A 26,109-nucleotide genomic window follows, 5' to 3' on the forward strand; every position below is an offset into this window, starting at 1 on the left:
TGCTGGGTCCCGAGGGCACGCCTTTGCCACCCTGGGGTCCAGCTGGGTACCTGAGCCCAGCATGCCTCAGGCCTTGCAGCCACCAGAGGGATCGAGAACTCCAGCTAGCTCTGGGGGAGGGGTGGGCCCCAGTGCAGAATTTAGCACAGTCTCAGCCCCAGGCCGGATGCCCGCCCGGCACAGGGCTAACCCGGGACCCAGGCCAGTGCCTTCTTCCCTCCAACCACAGCCCCGGCCTCTGCCACTCCCCAGCATAGGAGATTGGAGGAAGGAGAGTGGCTGCTCTTTATTCTGGAAGCTGGCTCTCCTGGTGTGCGCCCAATGGGCCTGCCCCCGGGACCCAACTGGCCCAACTCAATGCCCCCTCCTCACCCTCACCCTAGAGTGAAACTGAGGCAGCCTGGGGTTTGGCCGCGGTCAAAGTGGCTTCTGATTGACTGCAGGCTACTTCTGACGGAGCTCTCTTTTCCGAAGTTCGCTCCTTCGGATCTTGCCGGTGATGGTTTTGGGCAACTCTGGGACAAACTCCACCTGGTCAAGGACACGGGGAACCCATTATGGCTTTAGCACCGGTGGCACCCCCCAACCCCCACCCCCGCACCCCTCTTCTGTGGCCGCAGTCACCCAGACAGGCTGGCAGCTCGTTGCAGCCTTCACGGACCCCGTGTGCAGGGTTCTCTTCTGACCCCGTGAACGGGGATGCAGCCCTGCGACCCGGCATGAGAGTGGGAGTGAAGGGGTCACCTCTAACTGAGAGGCTGGGCACCATTGCGACTGGACACTCTCTCTGGTATCTCTTACAGCACCCAGCAGCGCCTTAGCCCTGGTTGCGTGGAGCAGAGTCGCCTAGAGAGCCAAGGTGGACTCTGGACACTGCAGGCCAGCAGCCTGGCCACGTGGCTGGCCTGTTACCCACAATGGCAGCTGGACCTCCCGAGGGGACACACCCCGCCTCTCTGAACACAGCCTCAGATACGCTGGTGCCGGACACACGTGGGCTTAGCTCTGTTAGTGGCTGTTGCTACAGACAGTTCTAGCCTCTGACCTCAGTTTCCTGTCCATACGTGCTTTATGTTAAAAATAAAAGATCTAGCTCATCATTTTAAATGACAGGATAACATCCCATTTTATAAGTGAACCACTTCTCGGTTGTTGGACATTTTTGCAGATTGCAAGTGACATTTAAAGCAAATAAAGGAGAATAAAAATAGAGTGCAGCGCATGCTGTAAGGAGAAATATGCTGTTACTTTTATTTTGTTTGTATATATGTAGGGATTCATTTGCAAAAATAATGTATTTCTTATGTGAATAGTTTTCAAAAAGTTTGGAAGTGCCCAATTTGGATTTCTTTTCCAACGTCTGAAAGATTATCTTAATCTTCTGGGGCACCGGGGCTATTTTTCTGATCTTTTTCTTTAGGTTAATGGCCAGCAATGGATTCCTCCAGACACAGTGAAGCTTCCCTCCCATGGAGTTGGCCCCACCCCTCCCCCAAGCTGAAATGTCTCACCTGCAGAGGAAAAATCCTAATGCTTTTTGCCCTGCTCAGCTTCCTCCCGCCACCCTGTGGGATGGGCTCCCTGGCAACAGCCGGGGAGACAGGGGCCCTGTCTTGCTCACCTTCCTGGGGTACTTGTAGGGGGCGGTCACTGACTTCACGTGTTCCTGCAGCTCCTTGGTCAGCTGGTCTTGGTCACGTGACTTGAACTCCGGGTTCAGGACCACAAAGGCCTTCACCACCTGTGATGCAGAGCAGAGGCTTGGCTTGGGGTGAGCGCCGACTACTGACCCAGATTCAAAACGGGATACTTGTTCCATGATGCAAAGACCAGCTGGCAGCTGAACTTTCAGAACAGGACAGGAACGAGCTCTGATCCCCGATTTTTATTCTTGGCGTTGGAAATTTTTTATTCCCTACCCCAACCCCCTTAATCTCAATATCCTTCTCTGCAAAATGGAGACAATACAGATTCATTGCTGATCAGGTTTATGGGAAAGCTCCACGAGATAATACATAGGAATTATGAAGATAGCTTAAACTTGTCATTATGTCTGTCATCACCAATTTTACTATTGCTCTATTTCAGTTTATGCCTGAACTTTGTGGGCAGTTAATACTGGTTAGTAACTTATCACTTTTATATTTGGATTATTTGGATGCCACTTAATTTCGCAGGGCCTTGTACACAGCAGTGCGCAAGGACACTTTTTAATCAGGCTCTGGGCAGAGTGCTGAGATTCCCTTTTTGCCTCATTGGTATGAGCGCTGTGACCTAGGCAAGTTAGTTAACCTCTTTAAGTTCGTTTTCCTTCCACTAAAAAGGGTATAAGAATAATCCCAAATCACTGGGCTGTGAGGAAAATGAGCTGCATATAATAAGAGTTTATTATATATTAATTGTCACCGTCAGGTCATCTTCAATCCCAGAGGAGGCCACAGTGCCCCCTGGTGACCAAAGCTTGAAAATACACATGCGCACCGCAGTCTCCTCCCTTCTCTGGGAGCAAGGCTGGCAGAAAGCACCTGGAAGCTTCCCTGCACCAGCCTGCCCAGTGCCCACACACAGACGCGGTGGCCTCCTCACCTCTCCTCGTGTTGGGTCCGGGCTGCCCACCACAGCCGACTCGGCCACTGCGGGGTGTTCCGCCAGGGCGTTCTCCACCTCTGCAGGCCCAATGCGGTACCTGCAGACCAAGGGTTGGGTCTCTGGTTCTGACAGGCGCCCAGGGGTGACCCAAACCCCCCAGTCTCATGTTTTAGAGGGCCACATCTTCCCTTGCACTGAGGGGGACTGTGCAATAGGATGCAGGGTGAAGACCCTCCTTGCACCCCAAAATACAAATGCACCCTCAGGAGCTCTGGGGCTGCTCACCCCACTTCCTGTGAGGGAGGGGGCGGATCTTGGTGCTTGCCATGGGGCTGGGGGCGGGACTGGGCTCTGCAGCTCCACCCCGCGGGAAGCCCCTTGGAAGCCTCAAGTTTCATCCTCAAGCGTGCAAAATCTGCCTCTTACTCCTCGTCCTATCTCTCAGCCCTTGTTTTAGAAATTGGAAAATAAAATAAACTTCACTTCCTTGCACTATCCCAGACAACTCCTTTCTGGCCTTCGTTTCTCTGAATCACGGAAGGGCTAGGGAAAACAGCTTCGGAGCCAGGGCGGGGTGCAGACCCCTGCTCCCCGCGCAGCCTTATACCGGAGGAGCCTCTCCTCACCAGCCACTCAGTTTCCTCAGGAGAGCGCCGTGCAGCGACTTGAGTGCGCTTTCCCTACTCGGCTTCCTAAAGAGGACCTGTTACTGCCACTTGCGACCCACAGAGCAGAGCAATCACAGAATAAGTGCCTCCAGCACGCAGGACCGAAGTCGCGTCTCCCTTCCCTGCCGGTCTTGCAAGCTGGCTTACTAGGATTTGCCTTCAAGACCTTCTTGAGCTTCAGATCTCTTGATTCTTTTGGGTGAAGGACTTTGGGGAGGTGTGCAGCTAGCCCCAGCCCAGGACCTCAGACTCGGCCTTGCTGGGAATGAGGCTGAGGGAGGGTACCAGACATGGAGGGGTTCCTCGGGGGCTGGGCTTGGGGTGGAGGGACCTACCCTGAGGCGTTAATGACGTCATCCGCCCTCCCCAGGAACCAGAAGTAGCCCTCTTCATCTATGGTGGCTCTGTCCCCCGTGTTGTAAAAGTCCCCACACTCCACCTCGGCAGTCTTCTCTGGGTCGTTCTGCAAAGACAAGGGCACCCCTTTGTTGAAGAGTTGATGAGCCAGTACCAGAGGGTGCTGGATCCCACTCCTGGCGCCTTTTGAAATCTCTCTGAACCTGTCTTCCTTGCACATCCCGCTCAAGTCGACAGCATTAGGACCATTCAAGAACAACGAACAAACCATAACTCATTTTGCGTGACCTCCGGTAGGCCAAGATCTGGGTAGAACATAAACTGCTTACTGTGCCCACTGGCAGCTGGGGGACACAGGTGTCTGGAAGCTTGGGAGGTGGCCATAAGCAGCCTAGTGCATTTTCCTCCCAATACTCACTAGGAGTCTGCAAGGCTCATAACTTTCAATACAACTTTGTATGTGAGGATAATTGTGGATCTGTATGCAATTAAAATAATGCAGAGATCCGTGTGCCTTCCTCCAGCAATGGGGTGCAGCTTGCAAGACTACAGTTAAGTTTCACAACCTGGTTATCAACATTGACAACATTTTGGACTCTGTGTGTGTGTGAGAGAGAGAGACAGACAGACAGAAAGACAGACAAAGACAGAGGTTAGCACACATCTAGGACTCACCCAAAATCGACATTCAGAAAGTCCCACTGCCACCAGACTCTCCTATTCCTCCTTTGTACCCACCTTCCTCAGTCCCCTCCACCACCCCGCCCCCCCCAGTCCTAAGCTCTTGGCAACGACTTACCTGTTTTGATGATACCATCATTTAAGGATGTGCCATTACTAGAACGTTATATTATGTAACATTTGTAGACTAGAGATTGTCCAGGGTGTTCCGTTCAACACTGTGATCCTGTTTGTTAATGAATAAAGCCTAGCTTGTTTAATCACTCACCCATAGAAGGGCAGCTGGGTCGTTTCCAGTTTTTAGCTATTATAAGCAAAACTATTGTGAACATCTGTGAACAGGCTTTATGTGAAGCTGGCGTTTTATAATCCACTTCACAGAAGAGGAAGCTAATGCTCTGGGAAGCACAGAAGGTTGTTCAAGGTCAATCGCAGGTCATAGGGAGTTACTTCTTGCTCAACAATCCATGCTCTCCACAGTCTATTAGGCCCTTCCCTCATGAAGAACAAGGAATGATGTGAGGAGTTTTCAGAAAAATAAATTTTAGAAACATCAACTCATCGCTCTTTTTGGATTGCCAACAATTGTTTTGAGTGTACCAGGGTGACTATATGACTGTGATGTGTACTTCAAAGCTTTGAAACCGCCACAAGGAAGTTGAGTTTCAAGAGCAGACATTTAGTGAGAACAGGATTGGGTCAGAATTTAAGGACTTTGTTTTGTTTGCATTGTAATTCCCTCCTATTTTGGCAGGTGATACTAAACCAACCATTCTTCAGTTGGGATATTAGACCAACTGTTTGACAAACAAGCCATCTACACAGCTCCTTGGGGCTCCTCAGGGCCTGGAGGGGGAGGATGGGAAGAGGGGGCTGGTGGGAAGAGGGAGCGGTCTTACCTCGTAGCACATGAAGAGGCCTATGGGCTTTGTGGGCTTGATTCTGATGCCGATGTTCCCTTCGGTGTTGGGGGGCAGGACGTTGCCTTTGTTGTCAATGATCTGGAGCAAGAGGCCTATGAATCTCCCCCAGCAGGTACCCCAAGTCCCACCCACCACCCCTGCTTATTCTTGTGACATTAGTGAGGGAACCCGGGGCGGGGGTGGTGGTGGAGAAACCCTGTCAGAAAATGGAATCAGATTATCAAAAGTCTTGGAAAGCTACAAGTGGCTAAAGCCCGAGCCAAAGGTCTCTCTGTCTCATGGACGTACAGACAGACTTGCAAATGTATCTTCAGGCTAAAAAAACCCAGCCAAATCTAAAAGCTGGTGGAGAGAGCCACCACCCCTCCTGCAGGGCTCTGTCTCCATACATGGCGCCTGAGGCCTCGCTGTCAGGGAGCCGCCTTCCCACCACCCCAGGTGGGCTCACCCAGAACCCGGAGGTCAAGCAGCAAGAGGGGAGGAAGGACACAGAGCGGGGACACCGGCCCTCACACCACTCACTGCCCGAGGCCAGCGGGGCCCTAACCGCTCCTGCCAATGCCCATGGGCCAGACCTGCATGTCGAAGGGCTGGATGGCCTTCCCCAGGGAGCTGGGCTTGGACGTCATGCCCCGGAGGTTTCCACAGCTTATTCCCTGTCACAAGAGAGAGGGCTGGAGTTGCCCACAGGATCCAGGCTGGTGGCAGCACAGGCCGCCCCTGCTGTGTCGGACGCGGTTGGTTCCCTCGGACTCCGGGCTCCGGCCTCCACCCCTCTGCTCCTCACTGCTCACATGCGGCCTGACCTGAGCCAGGTCTGGGGCTACAGGGGTCAGTGTGTGTGTGTGGGGGAGTGCTGGAGCTGTGCACATGTAACGTGGGGTGCAGGTACCCTCTGTGTGCCAGGCTCGTACTCATTTGCCAGGGCTGTGAGTCTGCTTCATAAACATTTAGCCGGGATTGTTGAGCAGTGAGGCCGCTGCCCAGTGCCGCTCTTTGGGGTCACACCCTGTGGGGTGTGTGTGTGAGAGAGTGTGTGGTGTGTATAGAACATCTCTGTTCCCTGTTTACTCATGGTGGTGTCCCATAATCCAACTCATGTGCTGTCCTCATAAGCACCCAGAAATGAACTTTTGGGGGCAGCTCCAGCCTGCCATTAGGTCACTGCCCTCAGAAGGGTGGCTCGGAGGTTGCAGGTACCAGAGAGCCAGCGTCTCCTATTCCTGCTGCCCCGATCACAGGGAAGTGGCGGCATCACCACCTCAACCCCCCATAAAGTTTGTCCAAAAGTCTGCACAGCGACCTTTTGATGAGTCAACAAGCTGTGAACTGCCTCTCTGCAAACTGACGTGAGGCACAATCAGCCTAGAACTCTGGATCTTCCCAGCAGCACCTGCCAGCTCCCAGCAGCTCCCGGCAGCTCCCGGCAGCTCCCAGAACACAGCGGGCCCTCTGTGCATCCTGGTGGCCTGGCTCAGCTGCTCCATCGGGCTCCTGGCTGGGCACACCCCGACTGGCCCAGCAGGGACCACCCGCCTACCGTTTCCGACTGTCCGTAGGCCTGGTGGATCAGGATGCCCGTCTGTTGTCTCCATTGTTCTTGCTCCTCAGGCAGCAAAGATTCCCCACCGGTACAGCAGTGCTCCAGCGTGGGGAACCGGAGGCTTTGGGGGTACATGTTTCCGACACAGCTTCAGATCCGAGGACCTGGGTGCTCTGTCCCCACGCCCAGCTCTCTCAGCAGGTGACCTGGTCTATTTACGCTACTACATTTTCTTGCCTTCTGGGTATTTTACTGATGCAGGACCAGTAGACCTCACTCACTTCCTGACACCTCCTGTTAACTCTTCTGGTTAGAACAGGTGACGCTGTTCACAGAAGATTTGGATGTCAAAATCCAAGAGCAGTCAAAGGGTGAAAATGTGCTTATCAGAACTCATCTTAGAGGAATGTTCTATGTGGCCAAGAGGGGTGTTCTCATAAATCATAAAGGGCTGAGGGGTAACCCCCAAGTGAATGGCACTGCCTCCTGTCAAGAGTGGATTAAGTGATCTGAGGGTCTTTATTCTTCCAGCTGGAAGATGCAAGTTAAGGGTAAGAAATGAATTGTTTAGGACTTGAGGCAATTCTGGGTTGAGTTTAGGGAAGGAGAGGGAAAAGGTAAATGGTTACAGCCTGGGAGAGAGAGAAAGAATTCTAGAGAAAACAGAAAAATCTGACATTTCCAGCAGTTAGATAGCTACATCATACAAGTTCTCTCCCCTACAATTTTTCATAAACAATACAAAAATAATTCATATATCATAAAACCATAAAAATAATGATAAATTTCTCAAACAAAGTGGGGAGAGTGGTTGAGGTGTGAATAGTGACTTGCTTGGGCTGGGCTCCAGTTTCACCCTCTCCTGGCACAGCAGAGAGGAGTGATGGATAGGACATTAGTTCTCTTGGGGGAAGTCTTCGTCATTCTTCATCTTTCTTCCAGAGCTGTAGCTAACGGAGCTCACGTAGGTAGACTTTTCCTGCTTAGTCATTTATTACACTCTGATTGGATTTTACTGGGTTTGGACAAAGCCATCATCGGGATTGATGGGGCTCAGGATAAAATCATACTCTGTTTCAGAATTAGCTTCATCAGGACAGTCCTTGAACTTTTTGATAACTTAACCCTACAACTTGTCAGTTTGATTTTTGTAGGCACCTTTTCAAATTTATAATCTCGAAATGATACATAAGTGCCCACACATTTCAAAGAGATTTCAGGCTAGCTAAAATTTTGAACAAATATGGGAGGATGCAAAAATAAAACCATAGCTACAGTTCACATCCATCAGATTGACAAAAATGAAAAGTTCTGACAAATACTGTCAAGGAGGTGAAACAATGGGAATTTTTAATTCTGCTAGTGGGGTACAAAGTGGTTTAAGACTTTAGAAAACAGGATGGTAGGGTGCAACGTCAGTGTGGCCTAGAAACTCCTCTCCTAGAAAAACACTAATGGATGCTGATAGGCACCAGGGTATAAGTACGTGTATTCGAGGCAGTATTAATCGATAGTTCCAAAATGAAATCTACCCAAATAAAGTGGAATACTATACAGTAATGAAAATGTAACCACAGCAATACTTAACAACATGAGCACATCCTAGAAACATAATGTTGAAAAAAGGAGCCAAATATCGCAGAGTAATGTGTGACTACATACATCAAGTTCAAACACAAGTGAAATAGAGTCATCAGTTTAGGAATATTTCCTTCAGAGGAAAACTCTCAGGGAAAGTAAGGAGGTGAACTAAAAGTCAAGACTATGGATTGCTTTAGGAGATGAGAGACCTAGGGGTTTGGCTACGTTTAATTTTTGTGATTTAGGCGAATGCTTATATGGATGCGTTATTTTCAACAACTCACTTATCTTTAAATTTATGTCATAAATTTTTCTGTATGTTTATTGATTCAAAATAAAAATATTTACAAAGATTAAAACCCATAGTGCAAGACTCAGGGTGCTGTTTCCTCATATCTCTGTTTAATGAAATAGCTAGACTGGATGATAATTGTCACCACACTTAAGAACGATTAGATCATGACGCATCAGATTCTTTAACACCTGACTCTGAGATTGCTGCTACCAGCCATAGCTACTTGTGCCATACCTGGGAAAATTCTGCTGTAGAACCATCCGGTACACCCCTGGCGCAGCGAGGCACTGGGTGATGGGATATTTGAAGAATGTCTAGAAAGCGAAAAGTTTCATTTTTAGGTTAAGAGTGAAAGGATTAACCAATTATTAGCACTTTCATTCTGATCTCTCTAGGAGAGCTCGCTTATTTATTTGTTAGTCGCATGGTGAGCTTTGTACATAGCGAGCCTTGGGTACTATGGGGGAGCTCAGAAGTGTAAGATAAGCCCCAGCTCTGGTGCAGAATAGGTGCTCGCTGAGGAGAGAAAACAGGACTCACAGCATAAGGCAGACATTGGTAGATGTCACAAGAGATATTTGAAGACAGTTCTAGAAGAACAAGGCAGAGGGAAATTCCTTGGGACTAGGTGGCCCAGGGAGGCAGTTATTGGAGGCATTCCACACACCAGCTCAGGGCCTACAAGCAGAGCAGTGGGGAAGGTCCTGGAAACCAGAGGACAGCAGGAGCAAGTCTCAGGAGCAGGAGAAACACTTTAAGGATGGAATAAGAAACAAACGGTCCTGGATTTAGTCATGCACAGGAATAAGAAGCTCACGTGAGAGGACTGGGCTTAGGAGAAGCCAGATTAGGTAGGGTCTAGTTGACCATTATTTAGTTAGAGATGGGGGCCTTTCAGTGTCCCTGGTCAGGGTGGAGGGCAAGGGACTTGAAAGGGAAGAGAACGTGAATTTTGGTGTCCGTGGAACTGAATTCAAATGATTTACGTAACTTCTCTGCAATTCTGTTTCCCCATCAGTAAAGTGGGGACATCTACATTTACCACCTAAAACTGAAGCAGACAGTTGCTAAGTCTGTTGCTGGGATCTGCTGCTAGCTGGAGCAGAAAGTCTGTGGTGTGGGGCTAGCCCACAGCAGTAGCCTTGGCTACCTTGGCCCTACGCCTCTTCCTGAACAATAAAGAAAGTCTGTGATGGGTGGCGTGACAAGCTTCCACAGACACACTGTAAAACTTCACCACTCCTGCAATTCGGGGCTCATTCTTTGGGGAGCGATCCCTCTGAGCCCATTTGACAGGTGAACTTCTCTCTCCTCACCTCCCTGAGTGTCGCCTGACTTCTCTGGGAAATTGCCTTTAACAAACTCCATGTGGTGGAGTGGACGCTTTGGAGAAAGCTCTCTCTGCTCTCCGCGCTCTCTTCCGAGCCCAGGTGCATTTATTCTCTCTCCTCCATAGCTCACCATCAAGACCGCTTTGCAAAGTTTTTTTGTTTTCTTTTTTCTTATTTACACATACAGAACTGGGGTACATCAGAGGTGCAGGGGTGGTGAGAGGATTCACCAGAGACAGAGTGGGGAGCAGAACATGCACATCGATGAAGTACACTCCTGAGGGGAGCAGTAGGCGGGTCAGGGAAGTCTGCCACGCCATGTGGGTCACCTACGTGGCGAGAATCGAAAGCGCACTGAAGCGGCTGTGGCGAGCTTTCAATGCTGCGTCCTAACCCGTTGCGCCACCAGGGAGGGCTAGCTTTGCAAAGGTTAAGTCTAGCCTCACCCCGGTGTCCTGCTCTCACCCCAGCCTGAGCTGTATCCCTCCATCCAGGCTTGTAATCCTGCCCTGGGGCAGCGGTGACTTGGGTCACTCTGTCTAGGCTGCCTGTCGTCTGGGAAGGGGCTGCTACCCGGGAGCACTGGCCGCCATGTTGGGCCTGAGCTCGTGAAGAAGCAGCAGCAGGTCATACACAGAAAGGAGCAGAAACGCACAGAGAGCAGAGAGGAAGCTGCCTGGATTCCTGGTGTCTTTCTGGTTCCTGTTCTAGACTCATTACGAGCAGCCTCTCTCCCCTTCTATCGTCACAAGACCAGTGTCCTCTCCCTTCTCATCCTTTTCCGTTAAGCCACTTTGCAGTAGGCTTCTGCCATAGGCACCCATGGGTGCACTCCACACATACATGGGCCAGAAGCAGCAGGGAACATCTTGTCCACACCTGCGTTTGACTGAGCCCTCACCCAGTGCTGGCTCTGGTTAGATTTACCGCGTTGTACTTCATCAGCCTTCTGGGTGCTTCCCATAGGGGTGTCTGTGTGTGTGGGGTGTGTGTGGCGGGGGCTGGGGGCTTGGCTCAGGGGGTTGCCGTGCGGGGTGGACCTGGAAGCAGGGTTTTGCTTTCTGAGTTGGAACAATACATTTTTAGTTAAACATTTTTTGTTTTAGTCACCATCTCCTGTCTTCACTGAGAGGTTGGAATAATAGATACTGCATGATTAAAACTCACCGAAGTAATAAGTAGAAAACAAATCACAGCAATTAAACTTTAAAATGCTGTGGGTTTGGGGGAGGGGGAATTTGTAGAATACTTTGAAATAATTCAAGCTGAAAATACACTAAGATTTTAGGGGCGTCTGGTCATGGAAGGTGGATTCAGGGGGAGGATTCCATCCTCAGCAGGGGAGCAGAGTAGAGAGGAGCAGAGTGGAGAGCCAGCTACCTACCCTGATGCTGGAGGGAATTGAGGGGAATTAGCCTGGTGAGAGGACGAGAGCCAAGGTCTAGCTTTAAGATCCTCTGGCTGGAGACATGGAAGCGAAGGAGGCTGCTGAGGAGGACGTGAAAGATGAGGGCAGATGCTTGGAGGACTGTGAGGTCAGCTGGGTCAAGTGGCCAAGGGAGGGGAGAAGGTTCAGTGGCGAAGTTGGATATTAAGGTAGGAAAGTGGGGGGGGAGGGTCCAATGTGCACTAGGGTAAAGGGGGGTCTTTCAAAGATGTGAGACTTTGGACGTGTATGGGCGGAGGGAGCAAAGTCAATGCAAAGTAGAGATTGAAAAGGCAAAGCAAAGTTTTCACAAATTAAAGATTAATGGAGAGGAATAGCTAACGGGGGGGAGGGGAGCAAAGTAACAGGGGTTGTGAAAGAGGGACTTAGATTTTGTGGGGGGAGGGGGTGGAAGGTGGTGAGGAGGAGGAGGGAAGAGGGAGGACATGCAGGGAAGGAGCCCACGGAGGGACTTCGATTATCACCCAATGTACCCATGACAACAGCCACTGCTGCCTTTTGGGGAGCATTGTCCCTGTGCCAGCCTGCATCCCCCCATCCATACACCCAGCCATTTTGAGAGAGTAATTATGGAAATGCCCATTTCACAGATAAGGAAACTGAGGCTCAGTTTAGTACGTAAACTGCTAATAAATGTGCAAAGTGGAATGAGAGACGTGATGCGTCTTACAGAGCCGGATCCAGCAACCAGGGTCAGGAGCTTGTTCTGGTTTGCTTTCATATCTCAAAATGTGTATTCTGGGCCTTGAGCCCACACAGTTCAATCCATGGGTCTGGGGAATCTAAGCCTTTTCTTCAAGGTTGCATCTTGGTGTGAGTCGATGCAATGACTCATATACTCTGAGAAAAACTGCGAGCTGGTGTTAGATTATGCTCATGGGCTCTTTGCTAAGTAAAATCTTTCCCACAGAGCCCAGTTTTTAAGCTTAAAACATGAGTTTTCTTGTGATGGTGGATGATACTGAATTCTTACCTCTACAATGACTTTGGGCTCAAACTGAGACAGCTGGTGAATGAAGAGTGTAGACCCTGATGTCCATGGCTCAGTCAAGCACCCCAAAACAGCCAGAATCCAGCCTGGGTCTGACAGACACCAGAAGACATCAGTCGTCTTCAGCTGCAGTAATTTCCTGCTAACTCCAAAATACGACAGCTCAGCTGAGTGTTCCTGGGATGCTTTGGGTTGGGGGTTGTGACCCACCCGGTACTCCATTCATGTGATTTGTGTGGCCTCCAGACCTCTTCCCACCCAGGTTCCCAAAGAACGTCAAACCATAGTGCCTGGTCACGTGTGACTTCAACTGGTTCGATCATAATGAAACTTTAGATGTGGAATGCTGAGTCCACATCTGTTATTCTTTCCCTGGATTTGAATCTGATATCTGGTGACACCAGCAGTCATTTTTGAATAATAAGGGATGAGGTTTTCTCAGAACATCAAAACCTAACAGTATCCGAGCCGATAGATGGAGAGATAAAAACCTAATTCAGAGATTAACCAAATATGACTACAGGCTGTTTCATGATCCAATCCATTCCCATGATCCAGTCCATTCCCTTATTCAGTGTTTGGCTGAAAGAGGTTTAGCTTGGGCTTTCTGTCATTTGAAATGGAGGGAGACAGGAAGAGAGAGAGAACTAATTAATACCTCACATTGGGAAAGGACTGGAAACAATGATACCCCAAAGGAAAGTTGCATTCACTAATGGAACTTTATTTTTCTACCTTATTCTTTCTGCTTCTGAGGGACCTCTCTATGCATAACTTCTTGAGAAATCACAATTCTCCATGAGCAGGCTAAGGCTTTGTGGAGATTTGCTTGGTAGGGAGGGTTTTGATGAGACACCCATATTTTCTCATCCCTTTCCTGATGACTGGGGCACACCCATGAGAAATTTCTAGCTGGGGCATCTCTCTAGCTAGTAATTGGCCCCAACCACCTGCTGGGTGTCCTGCCTGGGGTATCTCTCAGGCATCTCATGCCCAGCAGATGCCAGCCCCTTTTGCCTCTCTTGGACTGAGACTTCAAGGAGACTGAGTCTCTTCTAGAGTTCTCTGTATTTCGGTGAATGTCAACACTCTCTGAAACCATCTAACCCCCAAACCTGGTGGTCAACCTTCTCTCCTACACTAGACATTGGTCCTGTCCACCTCTTAAAATCTCAACTGTGCTAATGCCCTTCTTGTGTCTGGCACCCTGTTTCAGCCACTTTCTTTGTTCCGACATTATTCTAAAACCCTCTAACTGGTCTTTCTAACCCCTTTTCCTCCTCATCACCCCACCTCTCTCCACCCTGCCTCCAAGATGATCTTTTCAAAATACAAATGTGATCCGTTCTCTCCAAGCTGAGAACCTTTCAAAATCTCCAGAGTGTTGTCTTAATCAATTCTAAATTCTACACCAGTGATGACCCTCATGATCTGAGCTCTGCTCATTTCTGGTCTCCCGCCTCTGATACCAACTATTGTCAATCTCTGAGTTCTGCCTGCCAGATCTTTGCTCCTTTGCATTATTTCTGGCTGCCAAAAAAGCCCTCCCCTACTCCCCACCCCATTCATGGGGGGCTTGGCTCCTCAACTGTGACCATCAGGGCAGATACACAGATACACGCTGTCTACAAAGAGCCTTCTCTGCAAACTTGTCTGGTTAACAAATTGCAAAACACCTGGAAATTGGCCAGGTGTGAATGTGGCCAGCTGGGGGAGGGGGAGATGAAGAAGAGGTTTGGTTTAAAATTGATTAAATGATTAACCTAAGGTTTTGGCCTCCGTGACTGTTTGTGCTAGCTTGGTTTAGTGGTTTGTGTGAGTTGGTTTCAGGTGTCACTTTCTCTAACTCCTACGACTGGGAAACTCCACATCTGATTTCCCTCTAAGGGGGAGAAGAGAGGCTCGTTCACCTTGGCTCCCATTGCTAGAATCCTTTCTCTTTCATTCACCAAACCCTGGAGTCATGGACTGCACCAGAAGGCTTTGTGTGGCTTGTAGATGCTTGCTGATGCCACCCACACTTCCTTCACACCCCAAAGTGCCTCCACTGTTATGCATTCAGAGGTTTCTGTAGGCAAAGAATTAGGGTTCCCAGCTTTTACCTCTCAGACCCTTAGCAGTATGAACCAAAAAGAGCAGAAAGGAGGAACAGGATGGAGTCCATACTCTTCAGGGCGCCACTGCACACGCACAGGAGCGTCCCCCCTCAACCCTGTGCATACATCCCCTTCCACTTTTCCCCAGACTGTGACCCAGCCTCTAAGTCAGATTCCTCTTTCCTACCTAGAAGGGAAGGAGGATCGTAAAGCGAGTCCATGGCTGTGCTTCGCCATCTTCGGGTAGCCCGTGGTCCCGCTGGTGAAGAAGATGACCATTGGGTCCGACGTCTTTGACTTAATACAGGTGTGATCAGGGGACGCGGACCTGAAAATGTTTATTACAAAGGACTTGATTTACCCATCAAAAGAAACATGTTTATTACAAAGGACTTGATTTACCCATCAAAAGAAACAACGTGAGGTTTGGGGTCAGAGAAGTGGTGGTTAGCAGCCCTGGAGGAAAGACTGCACCTCCTGGGGAAGAGTTCCTAAGAGAGGTGCATAAGTAGACATAAATAGACCCACATTTCTTCATTTGAAAAAAAATGGGGGAAATACACAAAGGATGGTTTAAATATAACCAGCACTGAGATACCACTTTCTATGACTGACAACGAAGAATGCATTCAGTCTCCAGCCTGAGATGTTAGTGCTGCTCTTACCATGCCCATGAGGTGGATGAGAATCTGAGGCTTAGAGAGGTTGGGGAACTTGCCTGAAGACATCAGGCAGGAAGGAACCGAGGAGGCTTGGAACCAGATGCTCTTACATAGACTGTGCATGGCTCGCTTATACAAATGAGCTTTACAGCAATTTAACTCTGTAACATCGGTGATGAAGTGTCGGAAAGAGAACAAGGAAGAATGGGGTGAGTGACACAGGTACATCGGCCTCATGGGAGCTTGAGATGGCAGGTAGAACCTGCAGAACGCTCAGTCTGCGGCATTTCTAGGGAGCTTCTTTTAGATCATGATTTAGAGCCGTTCTGATTATAAATGCAGACTGCTCACAGCGTTCAATCAAAGGAACTGAGAAAATTTCCAATGCTGGAGGAAACATTAGCTCTTATGGTCTTCAGAGACCACACCAGTGCTGGCAATGGAAGAGTTTTATAAAATGTTCTTTATTTCAGTTATTTTCATTTTATTCTCTGGTTTTTGAATCTAGCACAAGATGTGACTTTGTTGTAATGCTGGCCTATGCGGCTGGAGTAACACAAGTTTAAAAACTGAAGTGCAATTTCAAGAAAACCAGCCTCGCACAGTTGATGTGTGACATGAGAAATGCCTGAAGGTTTTCTGAATCAGAGCTTTGGAGATGGATGATGTCTGTCATAGTTCCGCTGCTTCTCTTCCATTTCCTGAAGGTGTTTCCAAAGGCACCCAGCACCTGGACCCAGAAAGTGTTCGCTCCCTAAGCTACCTGTGACACAGACTCAAATTTCACCTTAAAAATTCACTTTGCTCTTTCCCTCACCTTCTTCATATACTTATTTTTGATAGAAAAACAGTATTTCAAATCCTCTGTCCAAAAGGAAGATACAACACAAGAACCCTCTGATTTTTCCACATCTCCTTTGTACAATCCAGAGGTGATTGTATTTTCATGAGGGAAGAAATTCCATTTTCTCATCTTACAGATACAGCAGTCACAGCTAGAGAGGGGCAGGAACTAACCAGGGGTCAGGCAGCAAGTCTGTGACAGGTCTGGGAAGAGAAGTTTCTAGTGTGAGACCTGGGGAGTTCCCTACCTTTCCTGTCTGTCTCCAAGCTCTTGGAGGTAGCTAACTTTCCCTCCACATTTCTCAGTGAGCACATGCATCATACTACAAACTCACTTCAACATTGACCGGAAGTCCAGCCACCCTTCACGGCTGTGGTCGGACACCAGGAGCTTGGTTTTCAGGTTGGGGCACTTGGAAGCCACCGAGTCTACCTCAGGAGCGAGGGCATCTGTCGTCACTATGCTCTGGGCTTTAGACACTTGGAGTCGGTAGAGAATGTCCTTGGCCTTCAACTGGGTAGTTCCTGGCATGAAGATGATTCCTGGGAAGGAGAAGGAACTGGTGGTTTTGTTTTTCTTTCACAGACATGAGTTTCAGGCCTGACTTCTGTGCCCAGAAATCCTCTAGCAGCTTGCGAATGTGGTCCACAGCCTTACCAGCCCCACCTGGGACACAGGCACACCCCACTGCAAACTTGCCCATTTGGAATCTGCATTTTTTTTTTAAGATGCAGGTTTTTTTTTTTTAAAGATTTATTTATTTATGCATACAGAACTGGGGTACAGGCCAGAGGTGTGGGGGCGGTGAGAGGCTTCACTTGAGAAAGAGTGGGGAGTAGAAGAGACAGATTGACCAAGTACACTGCTGAGGGGAGCAGCGGGCGGCTCAGGAGAGGTCTGCCGCGCCATGTGGTCACTTCCGGGACAGGCAGGGATCGAACTCATGCGGAAGTGGCTTTAGCTTCTTAGTGCTGTGCTTTTAACCTGCTGTGCCACCAGGGAGGGCCCAAAATCTGCATTTTAGCAAGGTCCCCAAGCCACCCTTCTGCATATTAAATTTTGTAAACGCTGCTAGAACCTTTTGCACCCTAGTGGATTTTGCCAGTGAGCAAGGTGGGTGCTACTTTATGCAACTGACATGGAGTCTGGAAACAGATGCAGGTGCCAACTGAACAGTGTCTCTGTCATCAGAACTGGCTGCCTCTCTGCCCTCATCTTTCTCCCTCCATATCTCTCAATTTTTATCTTGAATCTTTTCTCTTTCCTTCACTCCTCACATGCAAATTTACTTACACTCCTTTGAACTCTCCTACTTTTTCTTCCATCTACCAACAAGAATGTTTAGTCAAAGCCTTTCTGTGCTCCCACTGGTATATTTTTTTAAGATTTATTTTATTTATTTATGCACAGGGGAAAGAGAGCTTTACAAAGGTGCAGATCACCTTACTAAAGTGATAGATTAATGCAACATATTGGGACAACCCAACGTTATATCCTTCCTGATGGATGTACTCAGAAAGACAACTTCTACACATTACCTGGCTTAGACTCCTCAAAAAATATCACTGTCATGTATAAACCGCTAGGGAATCCTTTCAGATTAAAAGAACTGAGGAGACAAGAAAATTTGATATATACTGCTTGGTTGGATTTTTGGTTTTAAGGAAAAACTACAGTATATGAAGAACATAATGGGGCAATTGAGAATTTTGACTATGGTTGTATGTCAGGCATCTACACTGTATGAGTAGTAGATTTCTTATGTGATAACCCTACCATGGTTAGGACCTCAGAGGTATACATCAGTGTTCATGGATGTTTATCTGGTATTTATGGGGGTCATAGTTTCTCACTGAATTCCTAGATTGTGGCACTGGGAGGAGTGAGCCAGAAGGACACCTTTTGGACAGACACTCTCAGAGGGGAGTAGGATTGGTTATTCCTTGGACGGTCGGGCCTAGGGCAGACTTAAACATGGTTCACACTGAAGATACTCATGATGCATTGAGCAGGAGGTAAATGGAAAAGGAAGCTGTGGATTGTGGTCTGGAGAAGGGGACATGGGAGTAGGCTGTCAACAGAAGTCCTGGGGAGGGGTAAGGGAGGCTGTCTAGAGGCACGATTCCTTGAAAGGGAACAGTGTGGTTGGAACTGGAAGGGAGTATGCTAAATGACGTAAGTCAGAAGGAAAAAAGACAAACACCAGGTGATTTCACCCACATGTGAATATAGAAAAAACAAAGGATCTGACACAATGAAACCAAAGCAAAGCCTGGAAATAGGACTGTTTATGGTAAAGGACGAGGTGATTTGGGATTGGGTGTGGGTGGTGTCATACATCTGAAGAGGTGTGAGTTTATTTCTTTCAATCATATACAGTGTTGTAAATCAATGCTATTCAATAATAAATAAATATAAGTAAACAAAAAAAATGGGGGGATGGTTCCTACTTTGAATGTTGTTAAGAATTTGAAGGCGCTTATGTTCAGGTTCTTACCAAGTATTCAATAAAAAGTAGCATTATTTATATGTATATAATTTGAGTCTAATAAATACATATAATTGGAGTCTAATAAAGGGCAAGATTATATAAGAGAAAGAAGTTTCAGGAAGAGAAAACACCTAATAGTCAGGCCCAGTCGGCTCTAGGCCACCTGTACGGGCTGCCAGGTTGTTTGAGTCACTGACCTGATCGGATGCAGCCTATGGTCACCAACCACCACTCAGGTATTCGAGGCAGAATCAGAGCGAGGCGGTCTCCCGGCTGCAGGCCACAGCTCTGTGTCAGCATGTTGGCTGTACGGCGGCTTAACTCTGACATCTCTGTGAAGCTCCACTTCACTTCATCTCCTTGGTTATTCACCCACCACAGGGCTGGGGATGGGCCTCTCTTGCCCTCCTGGTGAAGAGTATATGCCATGTATCACTTCTGTGTCAAAGGAAAAGGGCACTTTTGGGGCAAATACAAGTCATATTCTGTTGTAAGCACTGTTTAAGGACCCCAGCCTTACTTCAAAGCATCGGTAGAGAAAAAAGAATTTGGGGGATGGGTGTGATTAAGCAGTTTCTTCTGACCTATAGTCACCTCCTCTCAAGTCACGTGAAATCATGACTAGACTTCATGTTGCCTACAGAAAACTTAAAACTCCATTCTGCTATGTGTTACTCTTTGCGCTATATTACAGTGGGTTTCTTTTTGAGGATGTACCTTAGTTTTCTCATCTATAAGATGGGCACAATAATATTGCTTAGAAGAGAGTCAAAGTTCAATAAATCACTTAGTAATTCATTAGCCAAGTATATGTGATATACTTGGCACATAGTAAGTGCTCAATAAATATTATTATCACTGTTGTTGCAAAAATTCAAGCAGGCTAATTCAATTCTTGAACATTTGGGAGAATTTAGGTTTTAAATTAAGATAGTTCTAGAGGTGAAATTAGCAAGAAGGTAGACCAAGAAACTCTAGGTCCTCATTCCCCTGACAAAAGAGAAACTAAACAAGAACAGACTGAAATATTTTTGTGGGAGTTCTAAAAACTGTCAGGGATTTGCAGCAATATACAAATGTCCAAACAATAAAAGTTCATATTCAGAATGACAAGAAATTTGGTGATGTTTTTGTCATTCTCACGTCCTCTCTTCTGGGTATGGTATGGCTCTCATGTCCTCTTTTCTAGGTATGGTATGGCATGGTCGGGAAGAAGTCACCTAACTTCCAGCTCTACTCCTCTTGGGATAAAAGGAAGGAGTGGACCTTATTAGCAATTTCCGGCTGCTTTGAATAACTGGTTTCTGTTCTCACATGACTTGAAGCTCAGATAGGAATGGAAGTGTAGTTTAAATATACATTGAATATTTGTCTCTGGAAGTAGTGCCACGTGTTAGGAGCTTGCCAAGTCTCAGATGAATGAATGAGTGAATGCTGATCAAAGAGGCAGAATAAATGAGCTTGGGCATAATATTACCTCTTATAAATACATTTAGGAAGTTGCTCCAGGAATCAATCTACAGAGACAAGTAACCTCCAGGGACCACAGGAACTTATTTTTTGGACATATCCTAAGACACCTCCACTTATAACAGAGAGTCCAGTCGGAGTCTCCATCCTTATAGAAGGATGGAGACATAACTTAGCTCTAAATGTCAGACACTCAGGTGTGCAATCTGGTTCCCTTCGTCTTGCATGTAACCTGAAGTCAAGCCCAAGCATGATGAGAATTTCCACTGACCAGTCATCAGCTGAAAGTAAGAATCAGACTAACATTAACTTGTTAACTTAGTGATTAGAACTTTGTACTTGGTCACAACTGTGGAGCAACTGACTGTGTAACAGCCACTTTCACCTGCTATCTTGTTTTTAAAATGAGATATTTCACAGATGAAACCACCAACTCTCAGAGAAGTGGTGAAATAGCTATGTGGAGAACTGAACCCCCAGACATCAATTCCCTCCCTAGCACTGGTCAGTCGAGGCAGAAGTGCCCTTGGCTTTATGCTCTCTGGGTTGCTAAGAGCAAGATAAGGCCAGGGAGGCCCACACTTTATCTCACCACCCTGTCTCCCCACTCCCACCCAGCCCCACTCAGGAGGCTTCTCACCCTCTCCATTTGGGTCCAGTAGTCCAATATATCACTTGCAAAGTTAAATTCCTTGGGCCTATCATGATCATTCCATCTTGGGGCTCCGACTTCTGATAAAGATCGGCATCGCATGTATTGAGGCACAGAATAAAAGCCATGGAAGGATTTGTGGATGCCCCGGAATCTCATCAGCCACTGCATGGTGGGGCAGTCCTCAGGTAACAGGCACAGAATTCTCAGGTCACCACCTGTCATGGAAAGACGTGGCTTGTAGGTTGATCATGGAGCAAATTTTTCCTCTATAAAATGAAGGCACATTCCCAGTTAATTGCTACAGTGATACCTTTGTTTCAGCTCACGGAAACTTGGAAGACATAACTGATATAGGTGGGAATATCTTTTCCCAGCTTCAAAACCCCAGATCAAAAAACCATGGGGAGGGGCTGTCACTGCTAGACAAGGTTGGTACCCCAGGAGGGACTTCCCACTCAACCCTGCAATGTAGGCTGATGGCAGCCATGTTGCTGTCCCTTTGTTGCAGAAACTCACCATTTTGAAGGACAGCCCCATGCTATTCTTACTCTGGGGAACACTCTTTCCATGAACCCAGCTGTCTGGTTCTTTTGGAAGTTATCATGTTTTTGCATGATTCCCCCCACCCCCACCCCAAAGTTGATTGGGCCAGGGTTAGCAGTCATTTTTATGGATTGAAAATCCAAACTGGAGAAAACATGATCCCTCTTCAAATTGTGTGTGTGTGTGTGTGTGTGTGTGTGTGTGTGTGTGTGTGTGTGTGTGAGAGAGAGAGAGAGAGAGAGAGAGATTGCTTGCTACCTGTGCTTGCATAAAACACTCATTCCCTGTTGGAACTTTGAAATGTGCACTTTGGGAACTCCTTGTAGTTATGGTTCCTGTCATGAACAGGCAGCTCAACATGAGAAGAAAATCACCTCAGCGTCATGGGAATGCGGAAATTCAGAGGAATTCAGGTTGTTGTGTATTTGTTCTCAAGGTCCACTTTCACCTCTACCCACCCTTTTGTTAACGTCTTATCCTGGATTCTATAAACAAACACATTTTTCTTTGCCACAGATTGGGTTTCTGTCACTTGACACCATAAGCATATTGACACGTGTACACCACCACAGTCACGACAGACGAGGTTGTATTATAGCATCTTCCTGCTGGACCTGGAGCTAGCCCGGGGGTCTTTGCTGGGACAACCAATCCATCAGAGCTGGCACATGATATAAACCTTCTTTGCCTCTTTAGGCCCTGACAGATGTCCCTACGTGGACATCTCGTTTATGAGGACCCATCTTGAAGTTTAATTGTGATTGTTGATTTAAGCTAATCCTGAGAATGTTAACCAGAGAAAGTTACTTTGCAAATAACTTTGAGATCCAAACACTTTATCCTTGTAGACAATTGAGTCTCCTCCCCTTGGTTTCCAAATAAAATAATATTGTTTGACAATGACCCACTGAATCAGTCAGACTTGAGTCAATTTCCTTCAGGCTATCACCCTCTATCCCCATGAGTTCAGCTGCTGTACACCCAGTAGGGGAGGCAAGCTGAAGTCACAGCAGGCCACTATCTGCAGAAAAGAGGAGAGCGACGTGGACAGTTCATTCCCTAGAGTTTCCTTGTCCTCATGAATCCTGGGCTCGCACATGTCCCCTTTCTTTTTCATGTCAGTCAGTCAACAGAACCATCTCCATCTTTTGTTTTATCAGAGCACTTCTGGATGAGAAAGATCTTACAAAGCTCCTGAACCTGGACTTAGTCCTCAGACATCCTCCCTGTATCCCTCAACCTTTGGAGGAAAAATTTGAATTGCCAACACGGAAAATTTGTGGGGTATTTCATTGAAAAGTCTGGAATTGGAGGTTTCTTTGGACAACTTAAAAGGTCTGTCAATATTGCTGACAGCTTTTATTTAACTGGCAACAACTGGCTGGAATGAGAATGATTTGCCTTATTATTATGGAATGTTCTGACACTCCCTATTTTGTCACAAATACTTCTCTATTTACTCTGTTAACCCCTGTGGACATTTGAGCTTAAAATTGCTGGCCTAGGCCAATACCACAAGAAGGAGAGGGACTTTCTCAAAGTCACCTGGCAAGTTTGGTAGCTGGTTTGAGAAAGCTGCTTTCCCTGATACATTTGTCTACCTCCCTCCACAGGCAAGAGCTGGTTTAGAACAAGATTATCAGACTCAGTTGCTATTTTTTTTATATATAAATGCCCTCAGCATCATCCTTCATATACTCAAGGATACTGTAAAGAACCCTTTTCATGAGTCATTAAAGACCAAAACAAAAGGGAGAGAAATGAAGAATTTAGTTACTTAATGAATATATTATGGGATAAATGAGATCCCCTTAAAATCTGTGTGTTGAAGCCCTAACTCCTATTGCCTCAGAAGGCAACTGTATATGGAGTTAAAGGCTCTTTTAACAAGGTGATCAAGGTAGAATGAAATCATTAGAAGGATCCTAATCCAGTATGTCTGGTGTCCTCCTAAGAAGAGATTAGGACTCAGACACTTACTGACAGAGAATGCCACATGGACAGTCACCTGCAGGCCAAGAAGCCAGGCCTCAGAAGAAACCGACCTGCCAACACTTTGATCTTGGACTTTTTCACCAAAAGAGTGAGAATACATTTCTGTTGCCCCGCCCTGGTCTGTGGCAATTTGTTATGGTAACCCTATCAACTAACACACCTCTCTCAGTTAAACAAGAAAGGAATCGCTCTGGCATCAACCATCTATGAGGTATTTTTGCAATTCTAATAAATCTTTATCACATGAGAATGTCTGACACAGTCTCCAGATGAGGAAGAATTGTGGTAGCTGAGAGTTGCTGTTGGAGTCAAACAGCAGAGGTTCAAATTCCAGCCCTTCACTCATTACCTATGCCATGCTGGGGAATTTTCTCATTCTTTCTTCAGAATGTGGAAATATTGGCAGGACCTCCTTCCTAGAGTTGTGGGGATGGATGAATACCATAGAGAGAATGAAGCACATGCTAGCATAGCTAAACTCCCCCTAAATGGGAGCTGTTGTTAGCTCACTCCCTCTCTGGGAAAACTCTCATTGAATAATCAGGTCTTATGGTTATTAAACAAAAGACTTCTGGAATTAGAGTCTAAAGAGAAAGGATGGGAATAGTCTTAAACGTGGATACCACAAGGCCCAGCCTCTGTATTGATAAATAAGAAACCGATCTTAGGGTGTTAAGAAGACTAAATCTCAGGGAGCCCTGTGTGTCTATTTCTATCTCTAGCTATATGTGTATCTGTCTTTATGTCTACATGTCAATCTTTATAACTATACCAATGCACAGCCCTTTATTTTTAAGTTTATATCTATAACCATGCCTTCATCTACATCTGTACTTTTATCTAGAACTATATTGATAAGTATATCTAACATTAACATATTGGTATTGATATTTATAACTACAGTTGACCCTTGAACAACATGGAGGTTGGGGAGGCTGATCCCCTCATAGTTGAAACTCTACATGTAGCTTTTGATTTGCCCCAAAAGTTAACTATTAATAACCTGCTGTTGACCAGAAGACTTACTCATAACAAAAACCATGATTAACACTTATTTTATCTTGTATTCTTACAATAAAGTAAGCAAGAGAAAAGAAAATTGTTATTCAGAAAATCTTAAAAGAAATTACATTTATGGTCCTCCCTGGTGGCACAATAGGTTAGGATGCAGCACTGTGAAGCTAGCTGCAGCCACTTCAGTGCAAGTTCAATCCCTGGCCCTGAGGTCACGACCTACGTGGTGCAGCAGACCTCTTCTGTCTCGCCCACTCTCCCCTCAGCAGTGTACTTTATCAATCTGCCTGTTCTGCTCCCCCTCTGTCTCTGGTGAATCCTCTCACCACCCCTGCACCTCTGGCTGTACCCCAGTTCTGTGTGCATAAATAAATAAATCTCAAAAAAAATACATTTATGTATAAGTGGACCCTCATGACATCTAACATATAAACAACACTCAAAAAAGTCTTAGAAGCTTTTCTTTTTGTCATAATAAGAAAAATGGGTGATGAAAATCAGGGACAGAGAAGCCAGTATGTCTACACAATTCTGAATTATAGAAAAACATGTATTTTATTGAAAGAATATTTATTATGGATCTTCTTGTGCCTCACATGAATGTAGATGCCATGAGAGATTAATTAGACTGTAAGAGTTCCTACTCTCTTGGAATTTAGAAGCTAAAGAAACTTATGAAATAGTTTTAAGCAACACATTATTTGAAGTACTTAAATTTGTCATGTGAAATCAGTTTGGCATTGTGACTTTGAGAGGAAGCTCAGTTCACACTGCATGGCCTGGAAATAGTGTAGTGGAGAGTTATTACAAAGAGCTTTAATTTCATAAGACATGGACCGAAAATCTTTACGAGGCAACACACTGAACGTGTTTTAGGGACTTGTGGAGTTAAAGAGCTCAACTCCACTGCCTATCAGCTGGGTGATATTAGTGACTGTTTTTGTCTCTGAACTTGGGGAAATGATAACAATGCTTACCTCACCGCCCCTCCACCCCGGCCCCGGCAACCAGCAAGGACTTGAAAGATACTCTAGGAAAATCCCTTTACCTAAATGAGGGCTCAATAAATGTTGAGTTGCTCTCCAACACCCAGCAAATTTGAAGCCAAAATTTCCCTGTTAGAGATTTTGAATAAAGTTTTCTTGAAAGGCATTTACTTCACAGTATGTGAACCAATGTCTTTATGGTGGAATTTTCTTTCAAGTGCTTTCTTTTGAGACTCTTTTTCTCCCTTCTGCACCCTCCTCCCACGACCCACCACATCAGAGCTGCTTAGCATTAAATTAATTATCTTTATGTGTTAGATGCTGAGCTAGGATTATCACATGTATCCCTCTCATTCCATAGCACTCATTCTGCAGTTAAGGAGATGAAATGTCAGAGAAGTGAAATAACTTATCCATGCTCTGCTGCCCTGCAAGTGCATATTGCCAGAACTGAGCATTTGGCCTTCAGCTTTTAAGTCCAGAAATCTGTATATACACTACGACTCTGCCTAACACACACACACACACACACACACACACACACACACACACACACACACACCTTTCCCCCAAAGAAGGTGTCCTTGACCTTCATCTTACCTGGTTCTGTCTAGAAAGCAATTGGGCTTCCTCCTGGATAGCAAAGGAGACTTTGCATGTTCAGTTCTCTCTAATCAGAAGTTCCCAGATTTGTGCACACAACAGAACTTGGCATCAGCCCACAGCTGGGGTGGAGACCTTGGTAGGAACTGGGTGATTCAGAAGGGGGAGGAGATGCTCAGTGACAAGTGGGCAGGAAACAAAACACAGAGTCAGAAAAATAAACTATAACAAGTCATCTCCAGTTCTTGTGGGGTGACTTGTGACTTGCAGTGTAAATGAGCAAGTTCACTGGTTCTCTGTGGCAAATCTGCTTCCCTTTCCCAGGCCTCTACCCCCAAGGTTTT

General features: G+C 46.6%; 1 protein-coding gene across 1 annotated transcript; it reads right to left on the bottom strand.

The window, feature by feature from the left end:
- Positions 1-297: 297 nt before the first annotated feature.
- Positions 298-20,792, bottom strand: ACSM1 (acyl-CoA synthetase medium-chain family member 1). The gene is made up of 13 exons (XM_004691732.2): positions 20,610-20,792; positions 18,697-18,907; positions 16,343-16,550; positions 14,690-14,830; positions 12,389-12,548; positions 8,872-8,951; positions 6,759-6,882; positions 5,794-5,874; positions 5,195-5,296; positions 3,593-3,720; positions 2,587-2,686; positions 1,622-1,741; positions 298-531 (listed from the first exon to the last, which is right to left on the bottom strand). Exons 1-13 carry the CDS (start codon positions 20,790-20,792, stop codon positions 445-447), a joined length of 1,725 nt encoding a protein of 574 aa, XP_004691789.1. The 3' UTR covers positions 298-444.
- Positions 20,793-26,109: the final 5,317 nt, after the last annotated feature.

This window comes from Condylura cristata, unplaced genomic scaffold (genome assembly GCF_000260355.1).
Source record: "Condylura cristata isolate star-nosed mole 26May11 unplaced genomic scaffold, ConCri1.0 scaffold00032, whole genome shotgun sequence".
Lineage (NCBI taxonomy): Eukaryota > Metazoa > Chordata > Mammalia > Eulipotyphla > Talpidae > Condylura > Condylura cristata.

Excerpts from the sequence above, each read along its gene's own strand:
- ACSM1 (XM_004691732.2), bottom strand. The coding sequence starts at position 20,792 with ATGCAGTGGCTGATGAGATTCCGGGGCATCCACAAATCCTTCCATGGC. Across the intron at positions 8,952-12,388 it reads AGCCCAAAGTCATTGTAGAG|ACATTCTTCAAATATCCCAT; the intron begins GTAAGAATTCAG and ends TTCGCTTTCTAG. Across the intron at positions 532-1,621 it reads CCTACAAGTACCCCAGGAAG|GTGGAGTTTGTCCCAGAGTT; the intron begins GTGAGCAAGACA and ends GTCCTTGACCAG.